The 20190-nt window shown below is 36.7% G+C and overlaps 1 protein-coding gene across 1 annotated transcript in view; it reads right to left on the bottom strand.

Moving 5' to 3' along the window:
- COMMD10 (COMM domain containing 10) overlaps positions 1-20190 on the bottom strand; it is a 121765-nt gene that overhangs the window by 91096 nt on the left and 10479 nt on the right. The window contains exons 2-4 of the mRNA XM_014310987.2: positions 19907-20048; positions 17350-17460; positions 15516-15671 (exon numbers count right to left, since the gene is read on the bottom strand). Of these exons, the coding sequence (XP_014166462.1) occupies positions 15516-15671; positions 17350-17460; positions 19907-20048 (409 nt within the window). The remainder of the gene's footprint in view (positions 1-15515; positions 15672-17349; positions 17461-19906; positions 20049-20190) is intronic.

Genomic DNA, 20190 nt, shown 5'->3' with positions numbered 1-20190 from the left:
CTGAAGCTGTTAAATACTGTATACTCTGTGTAGACAGAAGAACAAACCACCTAATATAAAAAAAAATTAAGTTTGTGTTTTCTATTTCACTTCTAATACACATCTATCCCAGAGTACTGTAGAGAGCTCAGAACAAATGCATGCGGCAGCAGACCGGCCTGAGTTTATAGCTGAGGAGCAGTTGTAACTCTTGTTTCATATTGCTTTACCTTAAAAATTACTTTGTTTTCCTGTATGAGTCATGATTGTTTTCTGTTTTAAATATACTTGCATGAGAATAAGCTTTAATTAATAAATAGCATGCTGCCTGAGGCATCAAAATGGTCCATTTCCTTGAAAGAAAAATGCAACATGTATCTGGCAATGGTTGTGTTCGTTTACTTAGAAGACATTCAACATCTTGCAATGTTAATTAACCTTTTGAGTGTAGTGACACATTTCTGCATGGTATTTGTGCCAAGGCAAACTATTTGTTAGTCACAAGGTGGTACATACTTTAGGGCAATTTTTTTCAAATATGAAAGGACTATAAAATTATTTTTACTTCTGGTATAAAACCTGTTACAGAAAAAAGAATGATGAAAGAACAGTGCCAGAATCTGTGATATACTAACTGAAAAGCACTTACTGGGGCAGAGGAGAAGTATTTCTCCATGCCTAGCACGAAAACAAAGCCGTGTTTTTAGCTAGTGTAGACCTCCTTCTCACAATTTCTTATCAGCAGGTTACAAATATTCAAGCTACCTTGTCAATGCAACATTAAACACTGTTGAAAATATACTGTTTATTTCTGTAAATTCCCACTGATCTCTCTGGCACTTATTTAACTTCAAAGATATGTTTAGGAAAAAAACACAACAAAAAGTAAACAGGTGCAAGCTGGAAAAAAGAAAGGGAAATAAATATAAGTACTATGCCAAACCAATAGTAAGAACATATGAAAATGCTTCAGATATGTTTTATGAACCCTCTGGCAAATAAGTCAGGGCAATAAAGATATGAGGAAGCTTTCATCAACCCCTGTAAATCCTCTGTTGTTCTGTCCATTTTGTTTCATTCAGGCTTCTGAAGAGATTACCATGGCACTAGAGACTCACAGACATGGGAGAACTTAAGCACCTCTCTCTTCCAGCACTCACTCTGTACCAGCTGTAGAAGAGGTAAGATATCACTGCATGTTGAACTAGCTCTGTACTCCCTCACCCAGAAGGCTTCTCAGTGGCCACCCACAGCTGTCCCAGGGCAGATCCACACCAAAAAGCAGCTAGTTCTCCTGCTATAAGATCTGACCCTTCAACTGAAGATGAGCAGCACCTTTACAGGTACATAAAAACATCACCTGGTCTGTCCGTGATAGCCACAGTAATTTTCTTCCAGTGTAAAACACTGGATTTTCCAACTCAAGCCCTATCCAGCAGACATGCTAAACAGTAGAGCATAGCATTTTACACAGTAAGACAAGACATCACCAATCTAACATAACTATGGCAAAATATCTGTGTGAAAGTCACTGTCTTGAAAAAGCCCAGTGCATTAAATGTCAAGGCAGCCTTTACAGCTGATATAAACCTCAAGCACAATCTCCAGCTAAATCAAGGTTCACACAGTCAAAATTAACACCCATAGAATCCACCATTTCTCTTACAACCCACTGTGTTTTGGCATACTCTATTGTCTCTTCCCAGTATATCTTCACCACAGTTCCTTACTTCCACTTTTTGCTGCCCATAAATATTATTACAAATTAAATCTAAACTGAGAAAAAATTCAAGAAGTCTGTCAAATAGGACAAGTTTCTATATTAGTTGTCAAAAATACTTCTCTCAACTACACAGATATATTTTACACTCTTCAACGAGAAATCAAATCTTCTTTGGCAACGAAATTCAGACTAATCATCTCAACTATACAAGAACGAGGCTGTCAGACTCAAAATGAAGGACTAAAACTTTGAGAAGGAAAGCAGAACAAAAGTCAATAACAGGCATGTTGCAGGACTTCAACCTGAAAAAGCAAGAACAGAGCCCAAGTGAACAAGAAACTGACACTAAAAATGGTTGGCAAGGGCCTAATTTGAAGGAATAAAATAAGGGGAAGTATTGTGAAACAGGGACAATGAAGTAGAATGGAATTTCAGAAAATATGTATTCACCTTAAATTTCTTCCCTAATACCTCCAACTTCAGCCAAACTTCTGGAGCAGGGTCCAGTATTTTTAAAGAACAACAGAAAAAAGCGGCTTAAATACTCAGTACCAGAGGAGGAAAAGAGGATATTTTTCAGTTGGTCTTGGCTGATAAACTGAGATCACACCTCCTGTCTGTCTCTACACTCATAAAGACTGGAAGTTTGCTTTAATTTTAAAGAAGAAAACTTCAATTTTCATGTAAATTACCTGTGGAAACCCAGGGAACCAGGAATATTTCTCTGTCTGCTCTGGGGTGTCCTGGGGAGCACTGACTTTGACCCTCATTTGTGGAGAAAGTTTTCTAGACTTTAAGATAGACTAGAATCCACAAAAGTGTGAAATAGATTATAGAGAGTAGTGTAGGTGTATCACTTGGTGAGAAATTTAGGTTTGGGGATTTTTTAGTATGCTGTGGATGGAAGCAAGATGGAGGGCACAGGGTGCTGTCCAGGGTTTCTTCTTCATGCTTCTTCTTCCTTCTTCTTGGATTTGGGTGGCTGGGCAGAAAAGTCTGCCATGGGGGCTCTTTGAGATCAGTTATTGGGTTAAAAGGGAAAATAATCTAGGTGTCATTAATTGGATAGTTTAGTGTTAAAAGACCTTGTAACAAGAGACTGTTAGCCATTTTGTGCCTTCTAATGAAAAGCTGCGGAACTCATGGTTGTGAGACTATTTTACTGATAAGAAATATTAAAAACCTGAATCAGAACATGAACTACTGTCTCAAGTGCCTTCAATCTAGACGCAGAGAAACAGGTAATTATCTGATTCTAGAAGGGCTGTAACATTTCATTACAGAAACTACAGAAAACCAGTATTATATGGCTCTCTGCCACTCAGATGTGGCAGCTTATTTTTTACCACAGTGCCAGCAGGATGCCCTAATACCATGCAAACCACTATTTCTCATTCATGATTTGGCACCTGTTTGTTCCTTAGAAAGCGCTTTAAGCACAGACTCATGGAAAGTAAGAGCAACGATGAGTTGCTCAACACAGCAATGAACCTGCAAGAACCACACTAGAGAAATACTTGGACACACAAAATCAACAGCACTGAGATTTTTATAACCACCAGGCATTTAGACAGTTATGAAACAGCCAATTACTTTACAGATCAAATTTAACCTGTTATGAAGATCTAATTTTTTTGTTCAAGTTCTTGCTCACCCTTTTCTTGGCAAGATTTTCTGCTTTCAGAACATAAATATTCAGAAAACATACTTAATTCAAAATATGTGGACAATTATTCAGTGCTGCAGGTTAAATGTTACTTAACAATCCACTACAGATAACCTGGCTACAGGAAAATGGTATAAATATCCTGTCATATCCAGTATTAGCCTTTCTGGCAAGCAAATGATCAGGAGCATTTCTACCGGCAGAGCGACAAAAGCTGATTAGCAGTTAGGAAAGAGCAAGAAGAATGCTCAAAACCAGTATTTCATCTTAAAACCCAAAAAGGGAGAAAATCACAATTCCACGCTGAACTGCTTAACAAGCCCGGTGGGGAGAGAATGCAGAAGCAATTCTAAACTGGCAGCAAGTGTCCTGTGGTTTTATGCTTTTGAAGGAAAAAAGGTTATGAAAGCCCCAGATGAGAAAGGAACATATAGCATAGGCAAACTAACATATCCAATTTGTAGAAGTCTACTACTAGTACTACAACAAATGTTTTCAGTATAGCCTAAAAGTAATTGGTAAATAAAAGTGGTAACATCACCATATAATAGTAATCTTTGAAAACCAGCTGTAAAATGCAGTTTTTCAACAGTATTATTTCAATTCGGTATCTCTTCCACTGTCAATGGGCTACAGTTTAGTTTGTCTGCTTGAACTTTTTTAAAGCAACAAAACTGCGCAACATGTGCCTTTTTAGGTAGCAAAAGATTTGCATTACCAACTTCATAAAAGTTGCTAAAGCCTTCTAACATGACTGAGGAGAATTTTAAAGCAAACTGAGCTTATACTCCACAGTCAGAATTATAAGCCAGTAACATGAGCAAAATGAAAATAAATCCTACCATTCCTTCTGCAAATTCAAATCTTGGCAGAAAGCTAAGTGCTTCTAATCATAGAATGGTTTGTGTTGGAAGGAATCTTAAAAATCATCTAGTTCCAACTCCCCTCTCCTCCACACACATGGATACCTTCCACTAGACCAAGTTATGCAGAGCCACATCCAGCTTGGCCTCAAACACTTCCAGGGATGGGGCTTCCACAGCTCCTCTGGGCCACATGTTGCTGTGCCTCACCACCCTCACAGTAAAGAATTTCTTCCTAACATCTAAACTAAACCTACCCTTTTCCTCAGTTTTTAGCCACTTCCCTTCATTCTATCACTACATGCGTGTGTAAAAAGTTCTTCTCCAGCTCTCCTGTAGGCTCTCCTTGTGGGGTCATCCCCTTCTGGTATTGGTGCTGAAAGACTTGATTAACATGAACACCCCTGTTCTTGGTTGCCAGCAGCTTTTTATGGCACAGAATGCCTCTGTAGACTTGCATAGCCAGGAAATAATATCCAGGTCTCCTGACTTTACGTACATACTCAAAGATTGACTTCAGGGTAGTTTAAGCACATTTATAGGTACTTCCATTCTCAGGCACTCTGATTAATTTAAGGATATGCCAAAGTAGTGAAATTGACTTCATTTTGTCTGAGATTTTTTAAAAACTGCATAAAGTAAACAGAATGCCAATAACTTCTTACTGGCTCATTTTTTTTACAGGTACCACAGAAAACAGTCTTCCATTAGGCTCAAGCCTAACGAACTACTGCAGACAAAGTAGTTCAGTTACAGCAATACAGAAATTAGTGTCATGCTCCACTGGTATATAGATTCACCCATTTATTTACAAATAATTTAATCCTTATTTTGAGAGACCATTTAGTTCAAAATGATTTGGTATTTGTAATAACTTCGGTGTTACTGAACATGAGATTAAGCTTTTCACAGCCTGAGAAAGAAACTGACATGCTTGAAGCTCTTTCTATTAAAAACACCATAATAATGCACAAGTGCACAGCACTATTTTTTAAAGCTACACTCTCATCTATTTCTACTAAATGTGGTGTATCTTCAGTTTACACACAGCAGCTACTCTGGAGGTAAGTTCAGCTTCACTACATCAAGGCTCCCTACTTAACAGGCTACCTTAATTCATAGATAAAAGTAAATATTGACATATTAAGATTGCAAAATCTAACCACCTACTATTTTAGTGTTAAGAATGAGTAACTAACACTGTCAAAGACTACATGAAAAGGGGATGAAAACCCAACCTTCAGCCTATTCTTGAGGAAGTAGATTTTTCACAGCAGAAGAAAAAAGGAATTATCCTTGAATAGCCCCAGTGTGAGCAAAAACTATACCTTAAAAATGAAACCTGACAAACTGAAAATGTGCACTACATAATTTTGCTGCTTGCCATAATGGGGAAAATTAACAACTTAATGTCTCTGCCCAATGTACCTTAGTAAGGGACTATAATGTCCCAAAAACAATTACAAAATTAGAGAAATTACATCTTATTTTAACAAATGAAATCAGAATTTCATCATTTTATCTCAGATATCAACCCATTCACTTCAGTTATTTTTCCCCTCTAGCTTCAGAGGAATAGTCCAACTTGAAAAATAAAACATTTCCTGGAATAATTGAAAGAGGTGTTATGAAACTTAAGCCAATGATAATATTCTAATTGAAACTATTATGAACAATGAAGAGACAATGGGATATGAAAGACATCTTCAGAAAATCTTTTTCTCATATTATTACAGTAGTATGTATCACAGTGACATCAAAACATTTTAAAATGTTTTCCACTCCACAAAATATTTTGAGGAAATAAATACTACACAACATAAGAAATTTTCTAATGCAGTTCTTTCACTTTTTTTTTTTGGTTGTTCTAAGCAAATAACCTAGAAGAAAATTAGCACGGCCATCCTTTCACTCAGTTTAATTCTTGAAAGAGTAACTGCCATGCTTAGTTCCTGCAATGAAGACAAAATATTCCTCAATTAATTGTAAAAAACTAAAATCAAAATACTCATGTTTAAAGTTTGAGGATCTCTTCCCATCATCTTTCAATAATCAACTAGACAAAACACACTAAGTAATAGTTAAATAAATGAATAATTTTCACTTAAAGAAGGTATTGCAACATGTATGTATAGTTTTAATATATTAAGTATCAGTTTTGTATGATGGGAGAGGACTATGTGTATTATATATTAAAAAAAACATTGGTCTACAATGCATTACTCTAACTTCATAACTGTCTAATCACACCAGCCTAAAACCAGAGGAAACCATTAATTCTTCTCTCTAAAATTTGCAGCTGGAGGTGCCAATTCCACTTTTCATCAGCAAACACAGCACCCCAGAATCAAAAATCAAAATAAGACATGAAAATATCAATTTTGCCTGCTGTGGTGATGGAAATCATTTAGGAATGATTTAAGGGTGACAAAACATGCCTGACTATTAAATCCTTCATAAACCCTCTCCATCTCAAGAAAAGAGTATTACTGCAGAGGAGACAGCAGCAGGAAGTAGCCAAAAGTGTACTCAATATAGCAAACAAATATTAAAACAGAAGAAAAGGGGGAAATTTTTAAGAGAAGGCAATGATTGACAGGCAAAATTTGCCAATCATCACAGGTAGGGTCTTCATCACAGAAATAATCTGTAATCAGGAAGAAAGTGTTTCCTTAAAGATAAGTCCCATATCAAACACCAATTTTCTCCTGATGGGAAACTGGAGCATTGTGAGTGTGGGAGATGACTACACAAACACACTGATTTCTATTCTCCATGGTTGCTACTGACATCAGTTGAACTCAGGTGGCATGAATATCTTTGAAGAAGTTCTGGATGCTGCAGCTTCTTTTCAGCAGGTCTCTCTGTAACAATTGCTCCACAGGTGCCAATCCTACAGTGAACCAGCCAGATTTTTATACGGTTGCATGAAATTTCTGACTGCAGTCCTTTACCACATTTTTAACAGCCATAGAAAAAGACTTCTATTTTTTATTAGAAAATAGAAAATAAAGTATACAGTAGTTAAAAAACTGTCCCTCTACTGGACAAACATATTCAACTTCAATAAAATTCAGCATCCTCATTTCATAAATAGGTTACTGAGGCATTTTGTAGTTTCAGTGATAATTTCACTGATAAGTTTCTCTTTCATGGCAGGTTTGAAACATTCATATTTTACCTGTATATATGAATTACAAAATGAGTGACTAGCATCTTCAGCTGACAAATCTTCAAAATGAACACAAGAGCAGTCCCCATAAAAATGGTATGTAACTGTCAACAAAACCGTGGGTACAACTACTCAGGCATATAACAGATTCACTACAATAAGTTGAAGATTTTTATGAACTACAGGTCTGTAGTTACAGTCAGTCATAACGCATACGCACAGCCAGGTTAAGCAGAAGTGGCATAGTCAACAACAGTGACTCATACTACATTTTTAAGACTGGACTTTGAAACTTTAAGGATATTCTTGCAATGTTTCTCAGTCATGAAAGCAAAAGGAAGAATCACTGGATGGATCCTATCTACCTAGACACAATACCTGAATGCAATGTTAAACCAGATTCTGCCCTAATCTTGTCAATATTGTGAGACCATCAGCAAACAAGCAAACAAAAAAAAAAAAAAAAAGGAGGAACTATACTTTTCACCAGTAGACAAGAATAACTAGAAATAAAAGTAGCTGTAGTATAAAGGCAAGGAAATAGCTGGATTGGGCTAGGCAGACAGAGAGTGAATTTACAGTATCGTGTAAATATTGATCAAATGGAGCACAGTTCCCAGGGGGGAAGAAAAGTATCTTGGCCTCAAAGGAAGGCATTGTTATGATCAAGAGACTGAAAACAATTTAGGTCAAACACTCTGTCAAGTGATTAAAGCAAGCAAGTGAGATAGAGGTGCTGAATGTGAAGAATCCTCACTAATGTGAACAAACACATAATGTTTGCCATGCAGCTCTTGGACCCCTCAGCATAACTTTCCCAAAGAACATCAGTAACTTAAGAAGGCAGCAAAAAAAATTAAAATGAAGAGCAGTAAGCTTTTTAGCTCTGTAAACTGTTAGTTTCAGCTTGTAATTAATGTTAGAAAAAGCAACAGGAGCAAAACAAAGAGCCAGTACCTCCCTCACCTCTCAGAGAAGATATTAAGAGCATATTAAAAATAGAAGAGACTAGGATTTAACTCTAAAAAGAAAATATGCACAAATTATGCACCTAAATCCACCTTATTAGCTTTAGCTAGTTACTTATCCAAGACTAGCTGGAGATTTCTTTCTTCTGATTTCTCATTTTTGTCTTCAAGGATAAAATTATTTTTTTTCTTCAGCAAATATTACTTAGCATGTATACCAAGAAAAGTGGTATTTTCAGACTTCTTAGTTCAATATTCAACTCAATCTTCCTCATCTCTTTAACCTAGGAAATCAGAAAAAAGACGCACTCCAAAAAAGAACCAGTATGCTTCAAAAGGAAGGATACAAAAGAAATAATATGACACGACATTGGTAGAGTAAAACTAGTGCTAAGCTGCAACAACTTTAAAAGACTTTCCCTTAACTGAAGTTACCGCAAGTTTTCATCTTTCACTGATTTTTACTGATAAACAGCTAGCTTGAAAGCAAACAGAAAGAGACTCTATGACAAACAACAGAAACAGCATTCCAATTTCAAAAACACTAAATGCCTTTGCATTTAGTGCAAAAGGCAAACATGCTGTTGCGCTCTGTCTATGGCAAATTTGTGGGCACAGTCGCAGTAAAAATGTACACCAATCTATGACCATTTCTATTAAGTCACGGCTGACTGGTGTTTTTACCTAGCAGAAAATATAACAAGATCCAATGGAGGAAAGATTAAATTGGATAGTTTCTAATTAGAGATAAGGCAAACATTTTTAGTAACCATTAAAAAACTCTCAGAAGTTACCTGTCATTTCAAGCCTTGAAATCACAACCAGACTCCTCTCCCAAAAGCCCTTCTATATATTGGGGAAAAATTACGGTTTGTATTACACAGGAAGTTCCACAAGACAAGGACAAGTACTCATTTTATAACCTCTTAAAATGCTATTTTGCATGTAGGAACAGAACAAAACTTACAGATCTTCCTAAACATTCTCAAAATGTACATTCTTCCAACCTTCATAATTTACACTTTCTTGGCAGAAGAGGGCAAGGATAGGAAGCAACTCATTAAAAAAACCTTAAGTAGTACCTAAAAACTGTAAACAATTAAAATTCCTAACAAAGCTGAGTGAGTGAAACACTAAGACTCACTTGTGCTGCAGCGGATGATTAAAATAATCTCATTAGGTATAAAACTGTGGTTTTACTTTGTATTTCATCATTTGCAGTCTCTTTGTGAGTGTATTGGCATCACATAATGCAAGCTGGTTCACAACTCACTGTGACAACACCCATAGGTACAACACTGTTTTTGTGACCTCAGCTTGCCACTGTAAGAACAATTATTTAATCAGATACCAACAAGAAACCGTAAAATTATTTCTTATAGCTTGAGCTGTATTCCTCCTTATTTTGCATTCTTCTGGTATCAGAAAAAAAAATTCAGCCACGACATACACACAGAGCACATCAATTATCTTCTTTTTTTTGGCATAACCACAGGATGCATGTGTTTCAGAGTATTTCTGTAGATGTGCCAGCATTTAGCAGAGGGAATTTAGCACATTAACATTACATATACACCCATTAGCAAGAAGGCCAGTTTCTGAGAAAATTACTTTCAGAGTTTTCCCCATATGGCTTCAAATAGGCACTCAAGATACAGAACTGACAGCTCTGTCAAGAATTTTAGGTACATAATTTCACTAGTTGCATTCCCACGCATCATTATATTAAGCAATGCTGTCTGAAAGCTATAAAAAACTCCTCTTGCTTGGCAACATAGGACTTTTTATCTTTTTCTTTACAGATACTTTAACGATACCCTGAATAGTTTTCTAAAACTAGAAAGCTATGAAGCACTCAGCTTGATCTGCCTTTAAAACAAAGATTTTCTCAGAATACCAAAACACATACAGGGAACAGAATATTAGGGGGAGGAGAAGTGGAGAAAAGCAACAAAACTGATGTAAAACTGCCATGAAAATTCATAGTGAACCCTATAAAAAATCCAGCTCTTCTTTGCAGGGAGGAAAAAAATACATTTTAATCTGATCAGTGCGCCCTCATTTCTAAACTTGTACATTACCAAGAAAAGACTTATAAAGTGGATCAGATTAATATCAAACTATTATTACCAGCCTATCATTTTAAAGGCCAGATTAAGAATGCATTCAAAGAAAAACATTATACAAATACCATCATTTTAATTGGCTAGGATTGTATTATCATCAGCAGAAATCATATAATAAAGGCACTGCCATATGAGTAAGGACCAAAGAACCAATTAATGCAACAGCAGAATATACAAAATTAATAACTTTGTGCAGTTGAAGACTGCCAATAATTCAGCAAAGAAAAATGAAAAGATGAAGTGAGAAGTAGTATTAAACAGTACAGCTTTATTTTAACTCCAGTTTTTATTAATTTCTCAAGTCAATAACATCCCTATCTACTAAGCAGTCTGCGCAAAAAATTTCAAAAACCTCTGCTCAAAAAGAATGTTTTTTTCTCAAACTATTAGAAATAGTGTTTAATACGCCACAGAAAACTTCACCTAATCAGTATTCTAGGAAATACTTGTTCTGCTGCTCTAAAAAACACAATTTGACTTGTCATCCTAATGAAGGTATCAACCAGCACATTACCACCTACAACTCTTGCTCAGAACTAACAGACCTAGAACTCAGAATACTGCTTTTTAACAACTTGTAGTTTGCAGGCAAGAAAAGAATCTGATTTAAGAGAAACTGCGCATCAATAAAGAAATAGCACATCAATAAAGAAAAATTATTAAATTATTTCTCATAATAACTAGTGGTTTTTAGTCCAAACCTGAACACTTCTGCAAGCCAAAAGATGCACTGGCCTACTCTCAAAAATGTCAGAAGTCGAATTTTTTGCTCTATTATGAAACAACAAACTTGGACGCTCAGTTACCCACTAGTTTTTGACCATAAGCTAATCAATCACACAGGTTCCAATGTTCTCTTAATATGTAAACCATACCCCTAATATAAAAAATTTAAACTGTCTGCCATTTTTTATTGTTGTGAAACAGAAATGGATAACAGCCCAGTCCTTCTTGTGTGCATGACAGAAAATACTGTACTGTCAGCATTTCAATACTACTGAAACAGACAACCTCTAAGTACCACGTGTCAGGAAAGACTTAGAATTATTTTGCCACATAGATTTTAGTAAAATTCCAAACAGATCTTAGTTATTTCATAAACTCTGTCTTGTGAATGTGTGCAGGGACACTGAGTATGTTGGAACAGAACTATCGAGACCTCAGTAATGTTAATCATGACCCTGATTCTGCACTTGGATCCACACAAGCAAACCCTTTACACACCCACTTAAGCTTCTAATAAAGAAAATTCAGAGTTACTAATGTGGAGGAAGTAGATGGTAACCAAAAGTACAAAAGAATCACATGTGAACTAAATTCTGAATTCATATGTAGTGCTGCACACCACCTAAACAGGTCAGCAACAGTCCATACCAAATATGCAATGATAACCAAAAAGCTGGTATGTATTTTTAAAAGAACATGAAAGAGAAAAGAAAAACCAACCAACGAGCATTCATAAACTCATAGAATGGTTTGGATTGGAACAGACCTCTGAAAATCATCTAGTCCAACTTCTCCGCCATGGGCTGGGAACATGTTGATCACTAGATCATGTTGATCAATGCCCCATCCAATCTTCTGAACACTTGCAATGACAGGGCATCCACAATCTCTCTGGGCAACCTGCTCCAGTGTCTCATCACCCCTCATCAAGAACTGCTCCCTTAAATCCAGTCTAAATCCATAATCCTTCCATTTAAAACCATTGCCCCTTGTTCTGCCACTACATGCCCTGGTCAAATGTCTCTCTCCATCTTTCTTGTAAGCCCCCTTCAAGTACTGAATAGCTACAAGAATGTTTCTCTGGAGCCTTCTCTTCTGCAGGCTGGACAACTCCTACTGTCTCAGTATGCCTTCACAGCAAAGGTCTTCCTGCCCTTGAATCACTTCAATGGCCCTATGGACCCTTTTCAACAGATCTGAGTCTGTCTCATGCTGGGGGCCCCTCAGCCAGCCCTTCATGCAATATTCCAGGCAAGGTCTGAGAAGAGCTGAGAGGAGTGGTTGGTACACCAAAGGGTTGTGTTGCCATCCAGAGGGACTTGGGCAGGCTGGAGATATGCTCTCACAGGAACCTCATCAAGCTCAACAAGAGGATGTGCAATGTCCTGCACTGGAGGGGACAAGCACCAGTATAAGCTGGATGCTGTCCAGCTGGAAGAAAGCCTTGTGAAAAAGAACCTGAGCCTCCTGGTGGACACCAAGTCAATCGTGAGCCATCCTGGGCTGCTCCAGGAGAAGTACTGCCCACAGGCTGAGGAAAATGATCCTTCCCCTGTACTCGACAATGCTGAGGCCCCACGTGGACTAGCATAATCAGTGCTGGGCTCCACACTATAAGAGTCATACAGGTACTGTAAAGAGTACAGCAAAGGCCACCAAGACGATGAAAGGACAGGAAGGGCAGGGAAGGAATAGGGAAGGGCACCTCACATATGAGAGCAAGCCACAAGAGAGCTATTTAATTCTTTATGTGAAGGAAAGCTATGTAAATTGTGAATTCATATATGGCCATGTATATAATTACTGATATAGAGGGCAAATATATAGGATCAATTATTTAAAATGTTACACCTGTATTTACATGTTGAAGAGGATATTAATAACTGACTACACATCTCTTTCTACAAAGAAGTTAATATAATCTCTAAATCAATATAAATACCTGAATTGTATAGCATTGTAATCTAAAATTGTGAATTTTAAATTGCATATTATTGTAATCAAAAAAGCAATCACCCTTCTCTAAGTACTTGTCAGGATCAGAACTTTTTTCTAATTCAGTTGAAGAGATGATGATGAACACTACAGAAAACTGGCTAACACAGCAATGTACAAGTAGGAAAATATTTTCCTCACTATTTTTCAAGGTACAAAAAGGTAATATAGAAAATACATGCAGATATGCAATTACACACAATATTGAAGGAAACAATGCAGTCACCTACTGCACTTGTAAGATATTACAAAGAGATTCAGAAGACTATAAGGACACGCCAAGTTTTTCTTCCATTACAAAGCAATTTTAAAAATATTTTACTTCTTGCTAGCAGAATTAATTCCTTATTCAGCAATTAGTTCTGTGAACCTAATCTTTAAGGAAAACTCTCATAAACTTCAAGTCTACAGGAGTAATAATTCAGAGACTTTCAAAACAAACTGAGAAAGCAAATTCAAGTTCCAACTCAAATTACACTTGAACTGAAACTCAACCTTTTATCTGAGCAAAAAGGCAGGAGAGAAAATGATGGTTTAAGCATATGTACTGGCACACACCTGTATTTAAACCTGCTTTCATGCTAAAAAACAAGTAAATGTCACTACAATATTTTTGCAGTTGCTTACCTGCAAGTTCAATTAAAAAGACAGTTTAAAACTTCTTTATATGGGATGCAATATAGTAGGAAAACACCATTGCCCTAGCAGATGGTGTTGAAGTCAGAAAGAACCTCCAAAACTGTAACACACACCACAAACATTGTATATTCAGGGTTGACAAAACTTGAGACAAGTAACAGAGCAAGGTCATTCTCAAACCAGGTCACAGAAGGACCTTGGGTATGTATGGTACAAGCTGGAAATGAAAGAGGATGAAATATGTTTTTATTAGTTTCTCAAAAGCCTAGGAGCCAGCAGTAAAACATGCATTAATGCATAGTCTGCCTGAAGAACATTTCTAAAGACATCCAGTTGGTAGGCTATATTCAGAATTGCCTTCCATTCTGCACATATATTCTGTATGTTGAAAAGTTTACCTTATGACCATTCATTACTTCGCTTCAATTTCAAGGAGGTAAGTTTTCAAATCACTTAGCTCCTTCAATGGACAGTCATCCCTGCCTCCACACTTACCGTCCCACTGACCATTTAAACTTTGGGACTTGTACACTTGGCACTGGTAATATTATTTCAAAAAAACCCCAGAAACACAAAATATCTTGCCGATTCTGGGTTTGTCTTTTTGTATACTTATACCATCAGTTGTTTACTCTGTTGGATTCATGAGTTATTAAAATTTTGCATATCAGAATCCTGTAAGTTTTGTGTCTAAAATTACCCAGTTTTACAAAGGATCAAGTTTAAATACTTTGAAAAAAATCAACTGTGATGCAATTCAAAGTATCTTCAGTGTGTTCCATAGATATACCTCATCTTCTCAAAATGTGAATTTTACCCCTAAGTGAAATTCTAGATTTATTTAGGAGCAAGCAAGCTGGTACAAATTACATTGTTATAGTTCTGTGTATCATATATACTTAATTTATTCAATTTTATTTTCTATGTTTATCTTACTCACCAAATCATTAATTAACAAACTGAATCTTATCCCAATATGATATAAAGCAATGCTAAAAATAAAGTAAGAATAACTGAGTCATGTTTCACAATTCTTTCTAAAAATTTGATCCTGGCTGACACTGGTGTCTTCTACATACAATTCCTGATGCATTTGAAGTGTTATTATGAATCAACAAAATGATGTTATTATACCTTGTCATAGATATAGATGTCTATATCTAATGATACAATGAGACTTTCAAAGCTTGTAGCAAGTTTTAAGTGGCAAGAGGCACATGGGAAGCAAGATTATATACCATCAACAAAAAAACCCCACAAAATTATAAGTATCTTGCAAAATTCACTATGCAAACAGCTTACAAAATTAAAGATGGCAGGAGCTCAGATACAAGCACAGAGAATGACCAACCTGATGAGCTCAATTACCACAAATGCTCATGAACACATTGTCCCCTGGGCATGTTGTAAAGCCTGCTCACAAACAGTATGCAGGTTGCTAATACTGCATATATAGCTGAGTTCCAGCAGTTACAGCAGCTCAGCTAACATGTAACATCTCTTTAAGATAACAGAATTCAACTGTCTCAATCACATTTATCTAGTACCTGTAAGTGATCGGGCTTGTCACAAACTTTGCACCTTAGTTTAAAACTCTTTGCTTTAAACTGAACTAATACAACTTTATTCTCTCTCAGAACAAAAGCCACACGCATTACCTTCTGAGGGGTCAAAACCCTCTGCCTGAACTTTTCAATCGTCTCTTGACCTGCAGCTGCCCATGCACTAGCAAATGCTTCGGCTTTGTCTTGATCCAGGTGAATGCTTTGCAGCTGCTGTTGCAGTGAAGCAGGCTTCAAATTGTGGTAGACTGCCTGTTAAAGGAAAAATAACTGCTGTTTCCAAGTGCTGTTCTACAGGTCGTGGCAGATACGTTCTAGCACAAATGGCCACTGTGTTCACACAAGATTTTTACTAGCAACTCCGGTAGGGGAACTATCTGCATCCTTTTCATCTTAACCCTCTTCCTTGGTAGATGGAAAACTGTAACTATCTCAAAATGCAGTGTAACAAATTACTCTTCTCAAGATAGACACACTACAAAAAAAAATGTAGACGCAAGTCAGATCTGAGTATATGTACAGATTTCCGCTGTACATAATTGCAAAGCAGCTATCAATGAAAAACAGATGGGCTTTGAAGCCAATTGTGACTATCAAGAGAAGAGAACTTTTCCAAATTCACGCTATTCAAGCAAAATTAAACTACAAGGTAATATTCTGAAAAACCAAAAAGTTTGCCTAAACTGAATGGGTTAGATATTACCTCCCTACTAGTGTCAATTTTTTTGTGGAACAGTTCTTCACTTTCAAAACAGGATTGTGTCACCACCAGGTCAGGTTAAAAAAAGAAGCAACATACATGGCAAAGACTGTATGGCAGTCTTTTTATCTGTAATACCTCCACAGACCAAAGCGCTGTTAAAACAGTTATTATTTGACAGAACCAACATGGAGTCCATCTCGGACTCTTTTTTTTGGAAGATATTAATATTCTTCCCTCTTTTTTTTTAATGCATAAGAATCATGAAGAGAATTAATGGCTTTTTCTGCTCATCTTCAGTAATTATAATATAAATTAAGCAGTCTGAGGAAACCAGGACAAGGTAATTCTGCTGTTTTGCTGAGATTAAAATTAAAAAACATTCCAGACTGGACATGACCTCAGGTTTTATTTTGATTTTTGGTGGATGGGAGCCATGAGGAGGACTGTTTGTTTTATTTCTAATGCAGCGGAATGTGTTAATTAAGTAAACTGATCATAAATTGGCATGCGTAAGAAAGGACAAGATTTTAATCCACCAAAAGACCACCATTATGCATGCCCTCTGTACAAGACTCCACTTTATATAATTATATTAAATGGGTAGATAACAGCGTAGGCTTAACAATTTTTAAAACAGTTACCATATTTACTGGGTAATACAACAGCTTCCCAACTTTAGTAGAGGTAGACCACAGAATCAGAAAACCACCTCTGTTTACAAGGTGACTGCACCATGCTACACCATGTAGTCATCCACTCCTCCAAATTCTTGAGCTACATTAGTTGTGCCTGTTCACCTCAGTACAGACTGCTTCTGTGCATGAAAATCTTCCATAACTGACTCCTAGTGTAAGTTAAGCTGTGCTCAGTAATGTTATCTAGGATTTTTCTCTCAAGAACTTAAAAAATGCATGGCTGTCTTCATACATTGAATAAGAGACAATACTGTATCTCATAATTTTCAAGAGTTCCCTTGGAGTATTGCAGACCTCACTTATATTATTAATATTTACATTAGCTGAAAAACTACTGCACAAAGGCACCTAGTCCCATCCAAATCAGAAAGGCCTGAAACAAAAAGCAGTTAAATCATAACCCCAAAACATACAAAATATACTACAGCTACATTTTCCACTAATTCCTTTTTAACTTCATTATCCTATTTTTGAAATCTATAGCTGGATAAAAAAATACATTTATTAATGCCTAATAGTGAAAACAAAATACCTGTTCCAAAATGAATGATATCGTTTCAAGAACCAGATGAAGATCCTGTTTTTCCAGTGAAAAAGCTATTTGAAGTTTTTCTTCCTCCTCTTCACTGAAGGTGCTTTCAGCCTGAAGCACAAAAGTGGTTAGTCCTAACATTTCATTTAAGGACCAATAACATATTTATCAAAATAAAAACTTTCTCCTCATCTTTATAAACACAGCAGCTTTCCAGTTGTTTCTAAACAGAAATTACAAAGCAGATACAATTTCTCACTGAAAATAAAAATTAAAAGCCTACACAGTACCACAGGATTATCTGACATACATCAGAAGAAAAAGCTTTCTCTTTGTACCTCATAGACACTACAGAAATTTTATCCTTTTAATTATCAGATCATCTCCAACAAACTTTTATAAATAAAAACAAGGCAAATACAAACTGCATTAGTTAAATCACACCCCAGAAAACAGAAGGCAAAACTATAGTTAAGTTAGTTATGTATGCGTCTTCCATTCTGCATATCCTTCTAAGACTCACCCATGCTGTTGCAAAGGAAATAAAGGCCTAATGCATATTTATTTTGAAAGTCAAATTCAAATCTATAGCCTACTGAGTTACTGAAGACAATTGAGAATCTGCTGCGCTTTTAAAATACAGCAGTTGTATTTACTATACTACAGCAAATTAAATACTAATTTAAAATCCAGATATTGCCTTCTTTTAAAACCCAGTTACTAACAAACACCACATTTAGACCACTTAGCAATCTGAAATTGCAAAGCTAGACAAGCAAAACAATTTAGCTGTCCAAATAAAAAAATGAGGCAATTACACAAAATTTTCAATGATCACAACGTTTATAACAAGAGTATCAAAATGGAAACATTATTTGAATCATTAGTTGTTAAAAGGAAACACAGAGCTCCCAGTGTCTGCTTTGCTAAGGCACTGAAGTTCATTTCAACCTTCCAGCAATTTAACTAGTTACTTCAGTACTTTAGAAAGTAAAACTACTCATGAGATTGAGTGGGCTGAATTGCAATAACCACTTCAGCTCATGCAAATGCCAATTAAAACCGTGAAGAGCTACTAAAATGCTATGGAGTAGTGAAAAAGAACAAACCAAACAAACAAAAAGCTGGTGATGCATTCCTGTTACCTAGCAGTTAATATCCATGCAAAACAGAGAAAACTCTCTGAAATAACAGTGGCATTCAAGCTAGTGATGTTAATAGAAAAAAAACCAAACAAACAAACCAGCAGCTGAATCAAGTGAATCTTACAGTCCCACACTTACAATCTTTATTTGCTTTTTTTTTCCATGCTGCTCCTGTAATATTTTACCATTTAGCCTATATGCATATGTGTACAGAAAACAAATTCTGTGTTTCTTTTTATGCTTTTTCTAAACACAAAGCAATGGAATAAACAAAATCTGACACCGTAAGACAATGAAACTAACAAAATAATTTCTGGTGTAAGATTCATTTTTCAGTTTCCCCAGGAATATTTAGTACAGTTTAGAGTTAGCCTGCATTTGACATTTGAGCACTGTGAAATGAAACTGACTACTGATTTTTGTTCTCTTTTTTAATTTATTTTATTTCTTTTGATTCTGCAATCAATAATCATCTTATGCAAAGGCGACAGAAATATTCATAAAAGCTCTGGATTTAATTTTTATCCTCAGTTCCAGAGGTGGTTTCAGTTGATGGATATCCACAAATGCAGAAAAATACATAAAACACCCATTTAGTGTTTCCTTTGTGTTGTAAAACACAGAACATGTAACATTTTCTTAAGAAAGGATGCTCTTTGGTGGTTAATCTTTGCACACTTTCAAGCCTAATCAAGAAGAAAGATGAATTAACCCATGAAACACAGAGCAGCTAACAAGCTCTGAGTGACGTGCAATATTTAGAAAGACAAAATACTTGATGGAAGAGTTGCCTTGTTGAGGTTTAGGGCCTGACATGCATCAGTGACCTCAGACCTAGGGGAAGGGTAACAAAACCTGGGAAGAAGGATGTACCACCAACAATGAACACAACAAATGCAGAATTTATGGGCCTCAAGGAGATTTGGCAGAACTCCCAAGATAAGGGAGAAACTGATAAAGCAACTGTGCTGAAATTAGCTCTGACTGGGTGAAAGGTAATTCCTGCAGAGGAATCTGCAACCATTGGCTCACAGACCACAAACCCAAGAAGCCCACCGACTCAGGAGAAAAAAAAGAAAGAGTAGGCAGACTAATTAGCATGGGAAGCGAGAGAATCATCAACCAGTAGAAGACAGAATATTAACTGACAAGAACTATGTAACTTGTTGCCAATGAAAACTAAAGCCTTTGTTTGCTAAGATGTATAAATGGTAAAAAGTTTTGATGCTTGGGGTGCTTGCCTTGGGGAATACCACTGAAAATCGAGCCTGCACAATTCTGAAATGAATAATCAATGTCTCGCTGGAGGGTGTAATCACTGGCTTTTTGCAAACCGGGTATCAAATCCGATTTTTGTAGGCAACATTCGTGAGGACAGAGGAGGGGTTTCTGCAAAAGGCCAAGCAACTCGCGGGTCCTCTGACAGCGCTCTCGGAGGCAGCAGCACCTGGAGGAGGCGGGCTACAACAAGCATCACTCGTTCGCATGCCATTCACCTTCTCAGGCCATTCGTTACCGGCATTTACTTCATCCCCCCGATACCGTCCTGAAGAACTAGTGAATGAAATCAATATCTAAAATCCTTAAGAAGCAGCGGAGCGGAGCAGGAGTTGCGTTCAGGCTCCGCAGGCGCGCTGCCCAAGCTCCGACCGGGCCCGGCCCCGCGTCCTCCCAGCACCGCCGAACCCCCGCTCCC

The sequence above is a fragment of the Geospiza fortis genome, unplaced genomic scaffold (assembly GCF_000277835.1).
Source record: "Geospiza fortis unplaced genomic scaffold, GeoFor_1.0 scaffold962, whole genome shotgun sequence".
NCBI lineage: Eukaryota > Metazoa > Chordata > Aves > Passeriformes > Thraupidae > Geospiza > Geospiza fortis.
Note: the sequence above shows the minus strand (reverse complement) of the source record. Positions and strands in the feature narration are given on the sequence as shown.